Consider the following 22813-nt stretch of genomic DNA (forward strand, 5'->3'; position numbering starts at 1 on the left):
AAGAAAAAAGTTAAGACAAATCTTGGTAAAATTTCTAAGCTTAAGGATGAGGAAGAAATTCTGTATTTCTATCAACAGAACTTTGGGGGAAAATAATAGTGATCTGGACGATGATAATGGTAGGAGAAATGGAAAGAGCATAGCTGATTTGAAATCTGTTTATACTGATAATCTGTAGAACTTCTAATGTGTTTGTTGTGAAGGGATGTGTCAGGAAGAAATTAGCAATGGTTTACTAGGCAGCTGGTTTGAATAAATATGTGAGTAGGTGGTAAATATCTCCATAAAATTTTTTTATTGAGGTAAAGCTCACCATTTAAAAATATACAATTTGGTGGCTTTTAATACATTTATAATGTGCAAACATTACTGCATTCATCACTCCAAAGGAAATCCTATACCTAGTAAGCAGTCACTCTTCACTCCTCCCTCCTTGTAGTCCCTGGCAATCATAGTCTACTCTTTCTGTAGATTTGTCTATTCCGAACATTTCATATAAATGGAATCATACATGTGACCATTTGTGTCTGTTTTTTTCACTTAAATGTAATGTTTTCAAGGTTTATCAGTATTGTAGCATGAATCAGGCTAGCTTCTCTTTATTGCTAAATAATATTTTATTATATAAATATGCCATATTTTGTTTATCCATTTACCAGTTCATAACATTTTAGTTGTTTCCACTTTTGGATATAGTGAGTAATGCTGCTTTGAACATTCATGTTCAGGTTTTTGCTTGAAACTTGTTTTCATTGCTTTTGGGTATATACACAGAAGTCAGATGGCTGGGTTATTCTGTATTTAACTTTTTGAGGAACAGCAACTGTTTTACACAGCAGTTATACCATCTTATATTCCCACCAGCAATGTATTAGGATTCTAACTAACTTCTCTACATTCTCAGTAACACTTTTTTGTCGTCATTTTTTTTTTTTAATTGCTATCCTACCGGGTATAAAGTGATATCTCCCTATGACTCTGATTTATAGTTCCATAATGTTTAATGATGCTGAGTACGTTTTCATGTGCTTTTTGTCCATTTGTATATCTTCTTTGGACAAATGTCTCTTCAAGTCTTTTGCTTATTTTTAAATTGCATTGTCATTTTGTTCTTGAGTTGTAGGAGTTCTTTATGTAGTCTGGATTTTAGACTCTCTTCAGATAAATGATTTGCACATATGTGCTGCCATTCTAGGTGTTGTCTTTTCACATTTTTTTTTTTTTGAAATTGAGAGAGAGCGTGCTTGTGTACAAGTTGGGGTGGAGGAGGAACAGAGGAAGCTGACTCCCTGCTAAGCAGGGAGCCCAAGGATGTGGGACTTGATTCCAGAACCCTGAGATCATGACCTGAGGCGAAGGCAGACACTTAACCCTCTGAGCCACCCAGGCACCCCCATTCACACTCTTGATATGGTGACTTTTGATGCACAAACATTTTACCTTCCAGTTTACTAATTATCTCTTCATCTCTGTCTAATCTGTTTTTCAATTCACCTGTTGAGTTTTTATTTTCATAATTTTAATTCTTAGCTGGAATTTTAAATTTTTATTTTCTCCAAATATTAAGCATACTACCCCCCCTTTTTTTACAGTCAACATGACACAGACTTTTTTTTTTTTTAAAGATTTATTATTTGAGAGAGAGCACAAGAGATATAAAGCGAGTGGGAGGAGGGGCAGAGGGAGAGGATCTTCAAGCAGACTCCCCACTGAGCACGGAGCCCCACATGGGGCTTGATCTCTCATGACCCATGAGATCATGATCTGAGCCAAAACAAGAGTAGGCCATTCAACTGACTGAGACACCCAGGCTCCCCTACACAGACTTAATACAGAATTTAGTCAGTATTTCTCAGGGGAAACTCTCAGCACTTTGACCCAGTAATTCTATATTTATCATCTATAGAAATACTATAGAAAGAGCTGCATAAGTTGCCATTAATAAGAGACTGGTTATGTTATAATACATGATATACTGCAGTAAGTTTTTTTTAAATGAGTTAGAATTACATATGATGAAATTACAACTATAACACAATTGGGAACCTTAAGTGAGACACTTGCTTTAATTTTACTTCTCAGTGTAGACCATATTACCATCATTTCATGTAAGACCATGTGCTTGTTTTTTTAAATTTTCTACTCTTTTCCCCCAGGTTTATTGAGGTATGATTGAGAAATACAGATTGTATATATTTAAGGTATATAACATGTTATTTTGATAAATGTATACATTGTGAAATGATTACCACCATAACACTAATTAAATATCTGTTACTTCACACAATTACCCTTTTTGTGCGTGTGTGAGAACACTTGAGTTCTACTCAGGAAATTTCAAGTGTACCATGTATTATTATTATTAGCTATAGTCATCATGCTGTCCATTAGGTCTCCAGAACTTAATTATTGAACAACATCTCTCTTTTTCCCCCATCCTCTTAGCCCAGGTAACCACCATTCACCTCTCTTTACTGTGAGTTTTTTATTTTTTAGATTCCACATCTAAGTGAGATTATGCAGTATTTGTCTTTCTGTGTCTGGCTTAGTTGACTTAGCATAATGTTTTCCAGGTTCATCCATGTTGTTATAAGTGGCAGAATTTCTTTCTCTCTTACGGACAAATAACCTGTGTGTGTGTGTGTGTAAAATCACATTTTCTTCATCTTTTGACAGACACTGAGGTTGTTTCCAAATCATGGCTACTGTGAATAATGCTGCAGTGAGCATAGGAGTGCATATATCTCTTTGAGATGATAGTTTTATTTCCTTTTGGTATATACTCAGAAGTAGGATTGTTCTGTCATGTGGTAGTTCTATTTTTAATTTTTTGAGGATCCTCCATGCTGTTTTACATAATGGTTGTACCAGCTTACATTGCCACCAACAGAAGGGATCCCTTTTCTCCACATCATTGCCAACACTTGTTATCTTTTGACTTTTTGAGAATAGCTGTCCTAACAGGTGTGAGGTGATACCTCATAGTGGTTTTGATTTGCATTTTCCTGAACGTTAGTGATGTTAAACATCTTTTTGTGTAACTGTTGGCTGTTTGTATGTCTACTTTGGAAAAATGTTCATTCACATCTTTTGCCCATTTTATAATTAGGTTGTTTTTTGCTATTGAGTATGAGTTTCTTATGTATTTTCGATATTAATCCCTAAGGATGTATGGTTTGCAAATATTTTCTCCAATTCCCTAGGTTGCTTTTTCATTTTGTCAGTAGTTTCCTTTGCTTGCAGAAACCTTTCCATTTGATGTAGTCTCACCTACTAACCTGGTTTTGTTGCCTGTGCTTTTGGTATCAAATCCAAAAAATCATTGCCAAGACCAATTTCAAGGAGTTTTTCTCCTTTTTGTCTAGGAGTTTTATGGTATCAGGTCCTATGTTTAAGTCTTTAACCCATTTTTCAGTTGATTTTTGTATATAGTATAAGATAGGGATCCAATTTCATTCTCTTGCATGTGGCTTTTCAGTTTTCCCAGCACTGTTTATTCAAGAGACTGTCATTTCCCCCGTTGTGTATCCTTGGTGCCTGTGTCAAAGATTAGTTGACCATATATGCATGGGTTTATTTCTAGGCTTTCTGTTCTGTTCTGTTCGTCTGTGTGTTTTTTGTTTTTTGTTTTTTTTTTACGCTACCACCAAGTTCTTTTGATTATTATAGCTTTGTAATATACTTTGAAAGTAGGAAGTGTGATGCCTCCTAGTTTGTTTTTCTCTCCCTCAGAATTTCTGTGGTTACTTAGGGTCTTTTGTGATTTCATATAAATTTTAGAATTGCTTTTTTCTGCTTCTGTAAAAAATGCTATTGGAATCTTGATAGGGGTTCCATTGAACCTATAGATGACTGGGTTGTATGGACATTTTAACAATACTAATTCTTCTAGTCCTTGAACTTGGGATATCTTTCCACTTATTCTTCAGTTTCTTTCATCAGTGTCTTAGAGTTTTCAGTGTATGGGTCTTTCACCTCCTTGGTTAAATTTATTTCAAATTATTAATCTTTCTGATGTTAATTAAGTATACTACTTTAAATTCTGTGCCTCTTTGCTCCACAATCTGTATCCTTGTGAGACTATCTCTTTTGAATGGTCTTTCTGATTTACTTTTTTGATATTGTTTTACCTCTTTGTTTTTGTCAATTAAGGGCCAGATACTGTGTATGAAAAATTGTGGAAGTAATTTGAGACCTATGCCAGTATTGTCTCCCTCTAAGAAGATTTGTGTTAGTTTTTGGCAGGCATTAGCAATCCAAGATTGCCTTAATTGAATTTTGTGGTAGACATTTGGAGCCGAGCTTTATTCCTGTAAAAGGCCAGACTAGCTTTGGTTCATACTTACTCCTAGAGTGTAGCCCTTTGGGCTTCCAAACAAAAGTGTTGGAGTTTTACCAGCTTCCACTCTGTATCTTGGTTTTTCTCTGCATTTCAATATTTGTCCTTCCAGCTCTTTAAAACTGTCAGTAGCTTCTTAGCCTCTCAGATGCCACTGAGTAAAAAGTAGCCCCAAATGCCAGGCTTCAGTCTTTTTTTTTTTTTTTTTCTTTATGTAATCCTTCCTCATGCTATTAACTCTTCCGTGCCTTCAGGAAAATTTTAAAACATATGTACAGTTCTAGTTTTTCTTAGGGAAAAGTTGGTCTGAAGTGCATAATCTGCCATTATTGGAAATAGAAGTCAACAGTATATAGGTGGAAATACATAGCATATAACTTAATCTTTTTAAATATCAAACCAGATTAAAAGATCACCATATAGGGCACCTGGGTGACTCAGTCGGTTGGGCGTCTGCCTTCAGCTGGGGTCATGATCCCAGGGTCCTTGGGATCGAGTCTCACATCAGGCTCCTTGCTCAGCAGGGAGCCTGCTTCTCCCTCTGCCTGCTGCTTCCCCTGCTTGTGCTCTCTCTCTCTCTGACAAATAAATAAAATCTTACCAAAAAAAAATTACCATATAATAATGTCAGTCTTACCTACTTGTATTCGCACATACTTTCTTGGAGAAGGGGGTAAGAGAGAGAGTTAGAGTGATCCTACTAGCAATTGCATGTATTGGATTATCAGGCAGGTGAATATCTTCTTTTATGTTTCTTATCAGGGAAAAAAACTGAAGACCAGTGCTCCAATTGTAACACTTACTGCATTGTACCATAATTATTTCTTTATGGGACTGAATCATTCATGAGGTAGTGAGCCCCTTATAAGGAGGAACCTCATTTTATCCATGTTTAATTTCCTAGTGCTAAACCTGCTGTTAAGTGTCCATCCAGTAAGTATAGACATGAATGTAGGTGTTGAAAATATCTTATTTGGCTTTTCACCATGAAAATCAGCATGGGTATATGATGTTCTGAATTATCTTAAAAGGTAAATTTTAATGGAGAAGGAAGAATCTTTTCTTATCAGCTCTTTTGTTCTGTCCTAACAGGTGGCATCTCCACAGAAAGCGACTGTGTTTTTGAGCCTGACTACGCCGTTCCACCACTTCCAGTGAGTGAAGGTATGCAGCACATTCGGATTATGGAGGGCATGTCTCGCTCTCTTCCATCCTCCCCCTTACTCACACATCAGTCTATCAGTGTTCGGCTCCAACCTGTGAAGAAGTTAACTGGTAAGGACTTTACCTAAATTTAGTATATTTAACAGGAAACCTAACAGTATGACACTTTAGGTCATATCAGATATGTTTATGTGCGTCTTTAGGTTTTTCCTTTTTGGCCTTCCTAATGTCACAGACTCTTGGAAAGTGGAACTCCTACTGATTTTAATTTAGGGAATTAGAATAGTACTCCATTTGACAGATTGATGTATTTATTTTCTAAGTGATCCATCTGTTGTGGACATATTTTTCTAGGCTTTCAGGAAACTTCTAGTTTTGCCAGAATACACTGTTGTTCTGATTTCATTTATCAGCTTGTTCATGTCAGATTAACAGATGGAGATATTGTAATTTTAGGATAATAGAGCTTCATAGTTCAGCAAAGGTACATCAGTCATGTTTTCTGTTTTTAATCCTAATCTGTGTATTTCACATCTATTTCTAAAAGCTGATTTAGGTATTTTCCTCTCCCATTGTACATTCCTCCAACTTCTTGGGATATTAACTATAATTCATAAGTTGTGGATTGTACTGACTTTAATATGATCTCACAGTATGTATTACCCATTCAGATCAAGTGATTAGGTGTGAAACTGGGTCTTAATTATTGAATGAGCTTTTGTCCTTTTAAGCTTTTTCAGAGAAGAAATTTTAATATGTTGAATGATACTTACATGTGAAAATATGTAAGCCTGGGCCACTTTCTTAGGTTTCTTTTAACATTATCAATATATAGCTGGTATCATTAAGTTGACTGGTAATGGTGGGTTATGAGTCATTAGGGGCAAGAAATTAAGTCATTCCAAAAGGAAGGATACATTAACTGCTTACTATATGTCTGGCACTGAGCTAGACAGTGGGGAGGTTTGATTATCATTTGACAATTCAAAAGAAAACAGAAGGAGAGAAGGGAAAATGGAATTTCTGGACTCTTCCATCTATTTTGAATGAAGATTTTTACAGTGTTTATAATTTTCATGAAAACAATAGTATTTCTTTATTCTTTAGTTCCACAAGGCGTAAGGCATTTTTATATTTATTGTTTTTAGGCTTCTTCAGATAACTGAGTCAAAGTCTACTTTGATTCTTGGGTCATTAAATAAAAATCAGTAAAATAGCTTTAGTAACATTTTACTGAAATATTTATTCCCTCTGATATCTAAAAACAGGATAAATTTTATGTGGTTGGACTTGAATAAAATTTCTTTGCTTAGAAATCTCCCCTTTTTCTTGCAGTTTAAGATATTGTTGATTACTGAAAATATAATTAACCAAATATAAGATGGCTGTCAGGTGATGTTCTTCATTTACCACACATTGGAAGAGTTAGCAAGAAAAGTTCAGTTTCCTTGCAGAAATGAACTGGATTGCCTGAGGTTCCTATCCCATTTGCCTATCCCAATTTAAGCTTCAACTTAAATAGGGAACTTTATTAAAAGATAAGTACATTCGATAACAAAGTCAGTTACATGACTGATATCACAGAGGTGAGACAGGGAAGCAGTAATAAGAGGTATGCTTGGTTAATTACATGTGTGTTTTAATTTTTTAGTGTTTGAAGCATTTGAATGCTATCAAATAATTTTATTTGTTGAAGAGACTGTCAAAGGCCTAAGAATTTAAAGATTGAGGATGCATTTTAAAATTACCGAATGAGAGAAATCTGTCTCCTGAAAAAGGATGCTATGAACATTTTCCTGTGGCCAGTTTTCTGCTAAGTGAAGCAGATGATAAGAGTTTTTTGGTTTAACCTAGAATGAGATTACTTTGAAATTTAAATTTAAAACCTTAGTTAGTAGATTTATGAGTTATCTTTCCTTTCCTAATTATATTTTGTTATGAATAACTAAAAAGAAAGTTGAATAGAGAAAGATTTGCTGACCATAAGTTAAATGTCCTCCAGAGAATGGTTTTTAACAAAATGCATTAATTTAATCCAGCCATTAGGGCTGCACTTACTGATTTATCCATTTCCATACATTTAAACTTCGATTACCTTATATTCCTTGTATTCATATCACCAACCAAACTAAGTAGGACCAGAATAGTCATCTTATTCTGTTTTCTTTCTGAATTTCTAATATTTAGTACCCTGTGTTTGCTATAGTCAAAGTAGTTTATTATTTTTCTGTGCTTTTCACCTCATTGTTCAGCATATATTTGTTTAGGACCCATAATATGCCAGCACTGCTCTAGATGCACTTAATAGAGTGGTGAACAATTTTAGATAGTAACAAATAATATGAGGGTGATGAAATAGGAAATGGGATAGAGGGAGAGTGGAGTGGAGGTAGGATTTCTTTCTGTGGAGTCATCAGGAAGAGTCAGAAGAGGAGGTATTTGAACGGCGGAGATGTGAATAACTGAAAGAAACCAGTCATGGGAAGATCTGGGATCAGAGCCCTCTAGGCAGAGGAACAGCTAGAACAAAAGTCCTACGGCAGAAAGCAGCATTGGTGTGTTCAAGGAATGGGAAGAAGGCAAGTGGGGTTTTAGCAGAGTAAGTCAGAGGGGAGGGTAGTAGAAAACAGTTGAGGAGGTAGGCAGAAACCAGGGTTTTTAGGTCCTGGTAAGCAACCTAACTGTAGGATTTTAAGCAGAGCCGGAATAGGAAGTAATGTGATCTGATTGACCTTTTTATCAGATCTTGTTGGAAAATGTGTAAAGAATGGCATCTGAGGGACTAAGTATGCTATGTTCGTTAACCTTGTGTGTTTTCCTGATCTTTAAATCTGTCTTTAGTTCTGATAAGTTAATAGAGTGGTGAAAAGAAAATCTTTTTTTGTTTTACCTTGTGAGATATAGTGAAGGAATAACTAACCATTTCCTATCATTTTTATTATAGAACCTTTGTACTCCTCTAAAATATTTATCTGAGTCCTTCACACAAGTGTAGGTGACGACCCATTTGGTCTATCAATTAAGACTTTTTTATTCCAAGGAAAGAAGATACAGCCAAATGGTCTAAGCAACAAAGGAGAACTAGAAGACCTAAGGTTGTGCAGACCTCAAGGTTCATTTGACTTAGTTGGATATTGCTGTGCACTGGGGAGGTCCAGAGGAGAGTATGCAGAGATACCGTTGGCCCCTGTTACTGTGGTGATGGCATTGCCCCAGTTCTCTAGATTCTTGCTTAGTGCTCTTTTCAAGATGTTCTTGTTCATAATATCCCAAAGCCCCTCAAGCATACTTCTTAAAATATAGATAATTAGGAGTGCCAATAGTCCATTTATGCAACACTTACCTGAATTTATACTGTTGGCCTATTATATATACTATAAGTTTAGTAAAAGTTAAATTTTGAGTATTCACATTTTTGGTAAGGTATAAATCATTGCAACCTTTTTGTAGGGCAGTTTGATAGTGTGTATCAAAGTTGTAATGCACAAGGGTGCCTAGGTGGCTCAGCCGGTTAAGCCTCTGATTCAATAATTTCAGCTTGGGTTGCATGTCCATGTGCTCTCTCTCAAATAAATAAAAAAAAAATTGTAATGTACATAATCCTTGATACAGTAATTTCCTTGCACAGAGTTTATTTTACAAATAAACTTGAACAAGCTTGAAACATGTATGTATATATATCTCTATACATATGTATGGTAAAAACTAAAATCTAAATATTTATCACTAATAGTAATCCATTTGTGTGACACACACACACATACACACACGTGCATGCACATACATTTGGTGGTGGTGTGGAGATACAGTAACTCTAACCCAAAAGTGGGAGAGGGATGACAAATTCTGTTATGTACCTTTCTATAATGTTTGTATATTCTACCACGTGTAAAATCTGAAGTCTCATGAGGCAGTATAACAAAATGGACCCTGACTGCCATTTCTTTTTTTTTTTAAGATTTTATTTATTTGAGAGAGAGAGAATGAGAGAGAGAGAGCACATGAGAGGGGGGAGGGTCAGAGGGAGAAGCAGACTCCCTTCTGAGCAGGGAGCCTGATGTGGGACTCAATCCTGGGACTCCAGGATCATGACCTGAGCCGAAGGCAGTCGCTTAACCAACTGAGCCACCCAGGTGCCCTTGACTGCCATTTCTTAACTATGTAAACTTAACCAAATTTGCTGAAAGTCTTTGTACTTCACTTTCCTTATTTCTAAAGTAGAAATAATAGGACTATTACAAGAACTGAATGAGTTGGTACATATAAAGCTCATGAGACAGTATCTGACAAAGAATAAGTAGTCAATAAATGTTAGCCACATTTATTATAATTCTAGAAGAGATTTGGGTGACTTTCCATCAGCTATATGAAATATGAGTTCTGAGCCTTTGGAAGGTGATCTTCAAGTAATTTATATAATTACCTTAAGTAAGCCCTTTTTCTTTTCTGAGGAGTAACCTTCAAATACTAATATCCAATGGATTATTAGCTAGTCTTTAAGAATTTTTTTTTTTGCCCTGATTTAAAAAGTATTTGCTACATAGATTGGAATGACTGTGGCAGTCCAATTTAGATGGTAAATAAGTCACAATAACCCATCTGATCATGCTACAGCCTAGTTACTTTAGATGCTAGCTATAGCCAAAATATTATTTTCATCATGGGTAAAAAGGAATCATTGACTTGTTTATGATACATCCTGGGGAAAAGATTTAAAGCTATTTTGACATTAAAAACAGCCTATACGTAATATTAGTCTACATATTCTGATATATTTTAGTGTACTTATACATTTTTCACATAATTATCTTGCAATTTTTGGAAACACTGGAATTCAAGATATACTTTAGTGAATTTTATTGTTAGAAAAAATTACGGAGTTCCTGTGAAGAATGAATAAGATTTCTTAAAACCTAATACATAATAAACATTGAATCAGTGTTACTTTTCTTCTCATTTATTATCTTGGATAAAATGGAAATTAGTCTTGAGAAAACTATTGAAAAGCCAATTTGAAAATATAAAGTGTATAGAGATTTAGACTTCATAGTGATTTATTGCAATGTACTCAAGATTCTGAAGCGTGAGTAAATATCTTGCAATTTTAGGAAAAATATTAGAATTCAAGATATAGTGAATTTTATTATAGTAAAAAATATAGTGTGTGTATATATATATATGTATATATATATATATATATATAGTAGTCTAATTTCCGTCATTGCTAATGTTAAATATTTCTATTTTAATTTCCATATGTATAAAGTATCTTACCAAATATCTCACCGTGTGGTCCCTAGACCACTCACATTAGAATACTTGGAATACTTCTTTGGAAAATGCAGATCTCTGAGTATCCAGATTTATCTAATCAACCTCACTTCAGAGATTCTGTCTCATTCAATCTGGAGCCCCAGAATCTCTATTTTTTTAAGGTTAAATGAGAAAATGTATATGAAGACTTTTAAGCTCTTTGGAATGATAGTACTAATTAAACTAGGTCTGGACCTCATTACTGTTTCTAATTCAGATTCTCTAGTTTTATGGGTTCAAGATTATGCTGTTGTAAATTCCAAGGTTTACCCAGTGGCAGGAGTAGAGAAAGGGGGCTCTTACTTCCATTGCTGTCCCTGTAGTTTTCCAAACCAAAAGTACAGAATGTTAAGGGGTTGTTACTTAATTCAATTTATGTAATTTCAGTTACCATCAGCCAGTATTGTTCAAACCAGAGCTGGACAGTAGGTAATATTGAGGCACTATTGCAATGGAGAAAAGAGACCTTAGTGTAGGGGCGCCTGGGTGGCTCAGTTGGTTAAGCGACTGCCTTCGGCTCAGGTCATGATCCTGGAGTCCTGGGATCGAGTCCCACATCGGGCTCCCTGCTGAGCAGGGAGTCCGCTTCTCCCTCTGAACCTCTTGCCTCTCATGCTCTCTATCTCTCATTCTCTCTCTCTCTCAAATAAATAAATAAAATCTTTAAAAAAAAAAAAAAAGAGACCTTAGTGTAGAACTGGGCTCAATACTAAATGCAGTAAAGAAAGCTGAGGATTTATAGCCAAAGAGCAGGGTGAGGAGGGCAGCAAGGTGGATGGAAAACTACAAAGAGGGAGACATCAAGGGTAGGGGTATTATTTCTAAAACCAGTTTAACAGGACTCTTGCTGAATTGGCCAGGGTGATCCGAAGAGGGTGGAGGGATTCTCACTAAACGGACTTAGCAGGATCCCTGCTGCTCCTGAGCTAGACTTCAGGCTTCAGGATAAGGCTCAAGGAGGAGTCACAGTAGAAAGGAGCTCAGAGGAGCCTGACAAAGTTTAGTCAAGGAGAGAGTCTTTTTTTAATTAACATATAATGTATTATTTGTTTCAGGGGTACAGGTCTGTGATTCATCAGTCTTACACAATTCACAGCGCAAGGAGAGCGTCTTTATCAGTATATGTATTTTGAGCAACTAAAAGTCAACATGTATTATCAAATAAAGAATCCTTTTGTGATATTTACATGTGCTGGATTTACAACATAATTAAGTCTCTTTTTAGATTTTGTAAGAACTTAACCTAAGAATTTGTATGTAAGAAAATAATTATTTTAGGGCGCCTGGGTGGCTCAGTTGGTTAAGCGACTGCCTTCGGCTCAGGTCATGATCCTGGAGTCCCGGGATCAAGTCCCGCATCGGGCTCCCTGCTCAGCAGGGAGTCTGCTTCTCCCTCTGACCCTCCCCCCTCTCATGTGCTCTCTCTCTCTCATTCTCGCTCTCTCAAATAAATAAATAAAATCTTTAAGAAAAAAAAAGAAAATAACTATTTTACTGATTATTTTCATGACTGAATGGAAGTCACTCATATAGAGTAGAACTATTATTTATAGTATTGTAGTATTTATTTATAGTAAGATTATTTATAGCAGCTGTAGTATCATTGTATATATTTCATTGAAATATAGTAGTCCTATCTTCCTGCCCCTATTCAACCACTACTAGGGAAAGTTTGCAAAACTGCCACAATGTTCCTTAATGGCGAAGGGACCAAAATAACAAATTATTTACATTTTTCTTATGAAGTGGTTTTGTTTCTCTCAGGTTAGAAGATTTGTATATGGAGCCTTTCTCACATGCAAAAACTTATACCTTATTATAGAAAAAGCAAATGAGGGGTGCCTGGGTGGCTCAGTCAATTAAGCATCCAGCTCTTGGTTTCAGTGTGGTTCATGATCTCAAGGTCGTAGGATTGAGTCCTGCTTGGGGCTCTGTGCTCAGCTTGGAGTCTGCTTGTCCCTCTCCTTCTGCTCCTTCCCCTGTTCTCTCTCTCTCCATCTGTCTAGAGTGAATAAATGAAATCCTTAAAAAGGAAAAGCAAATGAATTTGACACTTGGAATAACTGTATTAGTATGTTTGGCTTCAAGGAACTAAATGGATGGGCAGTGGTGTTTTTGTAGGATTGAAACAAGTGTGAAGAGCCCATTGGTCCACCTTTAAAGCCTCCTCATCCGTTCGAACCAAAGTATAATGGAAATACATGGGCTTTGCTCTTAAACTAAAGCTGAATCCCAGCATTGCCTCTTTCTAGTTGTGTTATACAAAGTATGTTCGTTAATTTATGCTTTCTTTGGTTTCCTCTGATACAAAAACGTGGTAACTTACCTTCACACGATTACTGTTAAAATGAAGTGAGACCTATATACACAGCCTGGCATATACATGTTGAGTAATTGATACTTTTCTTCTAATTTTATGCACCTTCTCCAACACACACACATTCACACACACAAAAAAAGAGGGAGATCAAATTTGTGACTTCAGTACAATAGTAAAATCTTCACCTAAGTAAAATGCTTATGGACAATGTTTCTCACTGTGTGGTCCCTAGACCACTTGCGTTAGAAATAGTGGGAGGACTTCTTTGAAAAATGTGAATTTCTGAGTATCCAAATTTACCTAATCAACCTCACTTCACAGATTCTGGCTCATTACATCTGGAGCCCAAAGATCTCTATTTTTAGCAGTCTGTTTTGCTCACTAAAGTTTGAGAACCACCGCCCTGAGGAGTTACTGTAGATAATTGTTTGTAAGGATTTCTCTCTTCAGATCACTAAAAAAAAAAAAAAAAACACAACATACACAAAACCCACATTTTGGAAGAGGATCTTTTTAAAAAATGTGTTATTTACTTAAATGTTCAATTTAACCTTTTCTTGATGACTTGGAGTTGTTACTATGAACATGAAAAGCCAAACTAGACTCTAATATATCTTAGGTGACCTATTGGAGATGTAGCAGTTTGCTCCTACACCATGTACCCAAACCAGTATAGTTTTTCTGTTCTCTCCTTTAATCACAGACTCTTTTGTCGGTTTTTACAACTGTATATTTACCTATTACAGTTCTTCATCTCCTTCTAGTTTTAACTTAATGATGTGGACTTAGAAATCACATCACTAAACCTGTTGACCTGGTATATGGCATTCTCTTACTTTGTCATTGAAGGTGTGGGAGGGTAGGTACATCCTACTGGTAAAACCGTAGGCTACATATCTGTACCATAACTCAAGGGAATCTGAGAAATGTAGATTTTTGGCTTTCTAGCCATAGTAGCATAGGAACACAAGTTGGAAGAGGTTGAGTAAACCAGCTTATAGTGTTTGCCACAGTAGTCTTCACATTGCTCTTGAACTTAATAGTTTCATACTTTCTACTCTGTTAATGAATGAAATATCCAAAAAAAAAAAAATGACACATCCAATCAGAGTGATATTCAAGAAAAGACATCCAACTTAGTGAGTCTTTGCGAGCTGTATGAATGTATCAGTGATGACTTAATCTATTTAAATAGAAAGTCTTTTAATATTTCTTGTAGGTCTTCTCAGTGATGTGAGTGGTGTTAACTAATAACTGATAATATAGTCTTTTGTATTCTTTATGTACTTCTTAGTACTGCTCTGGTGCTTGGGGATTAATAATTAGTCTCTATTGGTGATTTGAAGTATTTCATAGTTTAAAGGTTGATGCAATTTTTATCAATCTAATTAGCACAAATATAGTTTTGTAGATGATTTTACTTTATAATTCAAGTAACTTTTAAACTATCACAGTACAGGTTCTTTTTAGCGATTATATTACAATGATTTATTATTAAGATAGTGGTAATATAAGTGCTGAAATGAATTTCTTTAAAAGTAGCCCTTTTGAAATCATCCAAAAGGTAATATTAACATTTTTCTACTTCTACATTTGCCTTAGTTCATAAATTGCAGGTATGGACATGTTATTTTTCTATTAAATGTTTAATAATATTTTTATATTATAAAATTTTTGGCAATTCATATTATTTTTGATGTGTTTATCAGAATGTTCTGATTATTATAGTTGATTTTTTTGATTGAAGTATAGACACACAATGTTACATTAGTTTCAGGTGTCCAACATAGTGATTTGACAAGTCTGTACATTATGCTGTGCTCACCACAAGTGTAGTTACCATCTGTCACCATAATCATTACTGTGGTACCATTGACTGTATTCCCTTGCTGTATCTTTTATCCCCATGACTTATTCTTTCCATAACTGGAAGCTTGTATCTCCCATTCCCCTTCACCCATTTTACTCATCCTTTCACTACCCCCTCACCTTTGCCAACCATCAGTTTGTTTTCTGTATTTATGGATCTGTTTTTGGTTTTTGTTTGTTTATTCATTTGTTTTGTGTTTTAGAGTCTACATATCAATGAAATCATATGGTATTGTCTTTCTCTACTTACTTCACTTAGCATAATACTCCGGGTCCATCCATGTTGTTGCAACTGGCAAGATCTCATTTTTTTTTTTTAATGGTCATCTATCATATCAGTGGACACTTGAGTTGCTTCTATATCATGGCTGTTGTAAATAAAGCTGCAGTAAACAGAGGGATACATATATCTTTTTGAATTAGTGTTTTCATTTTCTTTAGGTAAATACCCAGTAGTGAAATTACTGGATCATGTGATATTTCTATTTAATTTTAGTTGAAATAAAACATGGTTTATAGGGCGCCTGGGTGGCTCAGTTGGTTAAGCGACTGCCTTTGGCTCAGGTCATGATCCTGGAGTCCCTGGATCAAGTCCCGCATCTGGCTCCCTGCTCAGCAGGGAGTCTACTTTGCCCTCTGACCCTACCCCCTCTCATGTGCTCTGTCTCTCTCATTCTCTCTCTCTCAAATAAATAAATAAAATCTTTAAAAAAAATGGTTTATATCTTCAGAAAGTTTTACACACCATACATACAATTGATTCAGTTTTTCTTTTTTCCAGTGTGCATTTATGTATATTTCTATATGCTTGAATGCTATTATTCGAAAACAAATACTGAAAGTAATTTTATTAATCATTTAACTCAAGGAGATAGAAGACCAAGTAAATATAAAAGAAATAACCAAAATTAAAAGCAGAAATGAATAAAATTAAAAACAAAGAAACTCTTGATCAGTGAAGACACAAGCAAGTTTATTGGAAAGACTAAGAAAATAGAAAACTCTTTGACAGGAATGATCAAAGTGAAAAAGAGAGGAGAGAGGAAAGATAAATAATATATGTAATACATAGAATAAGAAATGAAATAGTCACTGATAATGTTTTCTTATTATAAGAGAATATATTTATGCAGCTTTATAGCAAAATAAATAAAAACTAGAGGAAATTGTGGTGCCTGGCTGGCTCAGTTGGTAGAGTGAATGACTCTTTGGGGTCGTGAGTTGAGGCCCACATTGGGTCTAGAGATTACTTGATCATACATACATACATACCTTAAAAAAAAACTAGAGGACATGGAAGAAAACAAACTGTAATTGACAAAAATATGTCTAGCCCCATTACCATAGAAATCAAAGATCCCTAAGAGTTAGCAGGCACAGATGATTTTACAAGCAAGTTTTACTAAACATTTAACTAATAGTAATAGTAATAATAGATAATGTGTATTGAGCTGTTTCTATGTTCCAGACAATATTAAGTACTTTACATATGGGAGCAAATTTAGTTTTCAGAGCAATTTAAGTGGATAGTCAACAGCTTCTGGGCAAACTTCCTACTTTGTAGCATAGCCTGTTCCTTTGTTGAGTAGTTTTAACTGTCAGTATTCTAATTTACATGGATGGAAATCTGCTGTTCTGTTGCTCCTACCCATTAGTCCTAGTACTGCCTGGTGTTTGGGCTAAGTGCTAGGCACATAGAGAAACTCTACACTATTTCCCATGGCAGTCATTAATATCCTGGAAAGCAACTTTCAGATCTACTTTTCTCTAGCTTACAGAACTTCATTTAAGGCCTGTCCAGTATCAAGATGGCACTACATCTGTGTTATTTCCCTTGTGTCTATATCAAAATGGACATGAGATTATTTTGGAATTACTTTTCCTTCTGAGCCCTTATTTAGTGTTTCTCCCTTTGTAAAGATTTTATATAAACTGTTTCATATCCATATATTGCCACTATCTAGTCTGTAGCCCTCCTAATTTTCTGTATGGTTTTGCAAAGACTGCTGTTAGTATTTTCATGTTCCTATCCTCATGTTCTTTTAGAACTCAAATGTCAACTGTGTGGGCATGGATTTTGAGTATATGTTTTTTATAACTTCATAAGTCATAATGTACACTTCAGTAATTCTTAACAATGTTTATTCTACCCTGTTTAGTTTAAATATATTTTCCTTGATGGAGAAGATTAAAGGAAACTAAGCCGGAGTAATTATTCTATGTCTCTTGGTTGGAGGCAGGATGTTGTTAAGCATGGCAAACTTTGGAGTCAGTTATACTTGAGTTCAAGCCCTGATTCTGCCACGTATTAGCTGTATGACTTGGTCAAGTCACTTATCTACTCTGAGCAAGTTTGTTTATCTGTATTATTATTATCATTTTTATTATTTCTGCCTCACAGTGTATTGCATGAATTGAGTAAGATATTATGTATGTCAGGAACATAGAGTTTAGCTCATAGCAGCTGATTAATAAATGGAAGCTTATAACAGAATCATTTCCTTTGTTCTCTTTTTCATGCACTGGATCTGGCCTTCCCTTGTCCATGTTTTTATTCTAAAAATATCCCAACAATCCTTTATGCTGTCTTAGAAACAAAGCTCTTCTCAGCTTAGGCTCTCTTCTTCCTTGACAATATAATCAGAGGGTTTTCCACTCTTCATTTTTGACTGTGTCCTTCTCTCTTTGTATATTTCTTTTTTGGACACAGATCTGTCTTTATCAGAAAATTCCTGGTATGGCCATATTTATTTCTTTGTATTCTTCCATACATTTGTGGTTGTATAAATTACTTATTAATTTTTAACCTGTACTCTCAAGCTATATTCCCTCTTAAAATTACTGGCCATTAGCTCATAGCTTCTTTTCTCTGCATTTTTTTTTAAAGAAATCTGCTTGCATAAAATATGAAGTGTAGATTTGACTTTATCTAGCATTTCTATTAGAGTGGTAGCCCACTGAAGGGTCAAACCAGAGACACCTAGGATCTGAGGTGGAGAGGGCAATTTAGTAAGATGCAGTCTGGTAGCAATCACTAAGTGGAGACCTAAACAGACCCTGAATATTAGGGTGACCAGCAATAAGTAATTGTGTGTCCCAGGAAGGGGGTGGACCCTGTTAATCCAAGGGAAGGGAATATAGGAGCAGATAACAGGCAGAGTTCTAGGAGGGCATGTGGTCAACATCAAGAAAGATGTTTAACAAAGACAACACACCATAAAGTAGTGTTTTCAGCAGATCTTTATGGAATAAAGGTATAGATATATCTATAATGAGGCGGAATTAAGGCTCAGAACTCTAGGCCTGGAAGAACGGGTAGTGCCATACTGGTCAAGAGCCAGGCTCTTTTAGACAAAAAAACAGTTTAAAATTCCATACTCATTCATTTGTAAGCTGTATATCTGAATAGATTAACTCTTTTTGAGCTTCTGTTTCCTAGAAACAGGAATTTTATGTATCAAAAATTTTATTAACTTAAACAAAGATATAATAACTATTTACTGAAGTCTGAAATGTGAATTGATCATAGTAAGGTGATATAATTTCATCCAAAGCAAAGTAAGCTAGCCCATGTAATTTTATGACCAGTAAACATGTATTTTCCTTGAGGCTTATAAACTGATGGTTTATAAACTGAGGCAAATAAACTGATGATTATATCCAGGATATGATGCCGAATGTTACGGAGCTTAATGGTGGTAAGGATAATGATATTTCAAAGTACGTAACTGGGACACCTGGGTGGCTCAGTCAGTTAAGCATCCAACTCTTGATTTCAGCTCAGATAATGACCTCTGATAATACCGTAGGGCTGAGAGGAATACGGAAATGTTTGTAGAGTTTCTCTATGTGCCTAGCACTTACTATTATAAAACGTAAATATGATTCGACAGTTACTTTTTTTTTTAAGATTTTATTTATTTAATTAGTTAGTTAGTTGGGGGAAGGGCAGAGGGAGAGAGAGAATCCTAAGCAGACTCCCCACTCAGTGTGGAGCTCGAGGGGTTGCTTGGTCCCAGGACACTGAGGTCATTATCTGAGCTGAAATCAAGAGTTGGATGCTTAACTGACTGAGCCACCCAGGTGTCCCAGTTACGTACTTTGAAATATCATTATCCTTACCACCATTAAGCTCCGTAACATTCGGCATCATATCCTGGATATAATCATCAGTTTATTTGCCTCAGTTTATAAACCATCAGTTTATAAGCCTCAAGGAAAATACATGTTTACTGGTCATAAAATTACATGGGCTAGCTTACTTTGCTTTGGATGAAATTATATCACCTTACTATGATCAATTCACATTTCAGACTTCAGTAAATAGTTATTATATCTTTGTTTAAGTTAATAAAATTTTTGATACATAAAATCTTTCAAAATGTTAAGTCTGTATAAACAGAGAAAATAATAAAAGGAATCCTAATAGGTGGAAAAGTTGGCAATCACTTGGTTAATAATCTCTGATATCCTTTTTAGCAGTTGTATGGTGGTTCTAAGAGTTGGATATCACTTTCATTTTTTTTAAGATTTTATTTTTAAATAATCTCTACGCCCAACGTGGGGCTCAAACTCAAAACCCCGAGATCAAGAGTTGCACACTCTGCCAACTGAGCCAGGCACCCCAGATATCATTTTTAAATGTGGCAAATACTGTGGAGGTTATAGGAAAAAAAAATCTTCATTGTCCATGCCTTCTGTGATCTTCCCCAGAAAAAGCACCACAATTTTATGCCACAGTTCCTAGAAAGTCTGTGTTTATGCTTAATTGACCCTATCTCCTTACTTGTTTATCTGTCTACCTAGTGTGGAATGTAAGCGGTTCAGAAAGTGTCAAATGTTGAATGTAAAGACTAAATAGTATTGGTCATCAGGAATACTTCTCAGTCACAAAGCATTGTGAAAGACAAATAAGTAAATATCCACGATTCAAAAGAAATGCTCTTAGTGACTCTCCAAACAAGAAATAAATTATAGTACGGGATAATAGAAAGCTTAGCACAGAATATATATTGCCATTATAATAACAATGTTTTTTTCTCATTGTAGAAAATTATGTGCCCAAATTGATGTATTAGCCCACAAAAGTAATAAAAATGTGGCATAACATAATACTCCCTCTCTGATGAACATTTTAAACACCAGAGGGCAGAATGTTCCAAAGGACATTTTCTTTATTATAAATGCATCATCTTATTGTCATTTATTCTTTCATGTCCCTGGCTGCATTAAAAATAAGATATGGCCATTTGGAATTGTCTATGTGTATGAATGATCTGTTTTGGTTAGACAACATAATCAGTGTCCTGATATATAACAGAGTTGATTCAACATCTATGTTTTCCCTCTCTCCCTTTCTGGTTAAGTCAATATTTCTGGCTTCTGAAGTGATTAAATTTTAAAAATTATATATACATCTATATCATTTAGTGAATTTCATAAATTCAGATTCGCTTAATGAATTAAGTGAGAGGAAGGAGATTTGATATGAATATCTTGTAGCTTAATATGCTCTTTTACGTTCTACTCATCAATAAAAAAATTTTGAAAGAGCCACCTGCCATCAAATGATCTTTTTCAGAAGTTGAGATTATAATTTAGAAATAGCATCACACATTTGGGAAATTTTATTCAGGGATTTAGGTAATAGAGTCAACATATCAAGTAAAAACCGCATATAATGAAAATTATCCTCAGAGATCCTTGAAATATCATTCATGGCATTCATTAAACACTGCTTTTCAGTATGTCCAACCTGCCAGTTTATCTTACCTTTTTACTGACCACCAGGTGAATAGTTGTCTTATGTGTAGAGGCCACATTATGTGGTGTTTAGGAATATATTTCTTTCTCTTCTCTTAGTCACCATCGTACTGTTGCAAATTGAAGTTCGAGTCTGGAGCAGTAGTCATTCGTAAGAAAGGAAAAACCCAACATTATAAATCTGGCCAAAGCTGGAAGGGTGCCTGGGGGGCTCAGTTGGTTAAGCATCCAACTCTTGATCTCATTTCAGGGTCATGAGTTCAAGCCCTGTGTTGGGCTCCATGCTGGGCGTGGAATCTACTTTAAAAAAAGAGAGGAAGGAAGGAAAGAAAGGAAAGAGGAAGGAAGGAAAGAAGGAAGGAAAGAAAGAAAGGAAAGGAATGGAATCTGACCAAAGCTTGAATTGCTATAGAAAGTAGGACGGATACTTTCTTACTTATGTGGGGGGGGCAGGATTTCGTATATTCATCTCTTCATAAGTATTACCCTACCTTTAAACACTGCAGAGTTCAGCGCTGATGATTACTCCTTAGAGGAAGCTTATAAAGGGGGAAGATTGAAAAAAGAATAAAAATAATATAAAACTCTGTGTAAGTTGTAGAAGGGTTTACCTAAATTAAGCATAAGGGAGTTAAAAATTAGTAGCCAAGGAAATAGTTTAGCACCTTAAATCTCTCTCTACTCTTAAATTAAGGCCATTTTTATAAAAACAAAATAAAACCTGTGTATTTTGTCTTTTAAAGTACCTCAACCATGTCCACTTCCCTATCAGCTCCTATAGAGCATAAACAACATTAAAATGAATGTCAGTGGAAAGTGATTATTTGTTAAAGTTTGCATTTTTTTTTACAAAATTATTCTAGAATCCTTCTAATGCATGGATCAGCTCAACTTGATTTGGGACAGACATGGACTTGCCCTCTTTTTCCTAAAGGTCTTGAGTTCTTTGTATTCTAAACGTAACAACTAAAACGAATTTCTCACAGTAATAACTATTGTGGCAAGACAATATTTGATTTTAAAACTTTACTAGAGGGAAGAGTTTAGATTATCAAGGAAACAGAATTTGAGGTATGCTGTCTGGAATTTTTAAATCTAACATAAATGCTTATTTTTAGGCTTGCCCTACAGTTTTCTAGTTAGGTGAGATAAAAAGTAATTGAAAGTAATTTGAAACAAGTTTCTCACTTTGCACATTGTTTAGTATTACCATTCTATCAAAATTGCTTATTCTTCTTTATCTCCAAGTTATAATTTTCTAAAGACATGAATAAGTCATATTGGGGTAGTGGAATGACTTTTGCATGATTATCTTAAATAATCCTTTAACATTAGTCCAGAACATCTTTGTTTACTGTAATTTTAAAATGAAATGGCTCCTTGCAACAAATATGTGCAGTGTGATGAGACCATACATTCAATCAAACATAAAAACTAACCTGAAATATATTTTCTCTTATGGGCCATTTTCTGTCGAGTTCTACTGAAATCTATTTTCCCTTTTTATCTTCACTGTTTTGCTTAATTAGGTATTTTTAAATAAGATAACATAGATTTTTAGAATTTCAAGGCTTTACATTATGTTATTTTGTTTTATTTCTATAGTTGCTTTAGGAAGAAGTAGAAAATATGTTATTATTCAGACTTTACTGCTGAGTTTGAGTATTGGAATTAGGTGACTTACCAGGGTTACGTCTTGTAAGCAACTAAGCCATTATTACAACTACAGTCAGAAGACAAGAGTGTGTCCTTTCTTTTTCTTTTCTTTTTTTTTTTCTTCAAAGATTTTATTTATTTATTTGCCAGAGAAAGCACGAGCACAGGCAGGGGGGGCGCAGCAGACGGAGAAGCAGGCTCCCCCCTGAGCAAGGAGCCTGATGCAGGACTCAGTCCCAGGACCCTGGGATCATGACCTGAGCTGAAGGCAGATGCTTAACAGACTGAGCCACCCAGGTGTCCCGGGTGTGTCCTTTCTATTAAATTGCAGTCCTTTTCATTCACATTGTACTGAGGTTATTATCATTTATGAAGATTAAAATACCATA

The 22813-nt window shown here is 35.2% G+C and overlaps 1 protein-coding gene across 11 annotated transcripts in view; it reads left to right on the forward strand.

Moving 5' to 3' along the window:
- The window catches only part of TANC2 (tetratricopeptide repeat, ankyrin repeat and coiled-coil containing 2), a 353239-nt gene that overhangs the window by 127018 nt on the left and 203408 nt on the right, over window positions 1-22813 (forward strand). For 8 of the 11 annotated variants that reach the window (XM_027624902.2, XM_027624910.2, XM_027624909.1 and 5 more), the window contains one exon: window positions 5432-5614. In XM_027624902.2, the coding sequence (XP_027480703.1) occupies window positions 5432-5614 (183 nt within the window). The remainder of the gene's footprint in view (window positions 1-5431; window positions 5615-22813) is intronic. The other 3 variants (XM_027624912.2, XM_027624908.2, XM_027624911.2) reach the window with 1 other exon arrangement.

This window comes from Zalophus californianus, chromosome 16, assembly GCF_009762305.2.
Source record: "Zalophus californianus isolate mZalCal1 chromosome 16, mZalCal1.pri.v2, whole genome shotgun sequence".
Taxonomy (NCBI): domain Eukaryota; kingdom Metazoa; phylum Chordata; class Mammalia; order Carnivora; family Otariidae; genus Zalophus; species Zalophus californianus.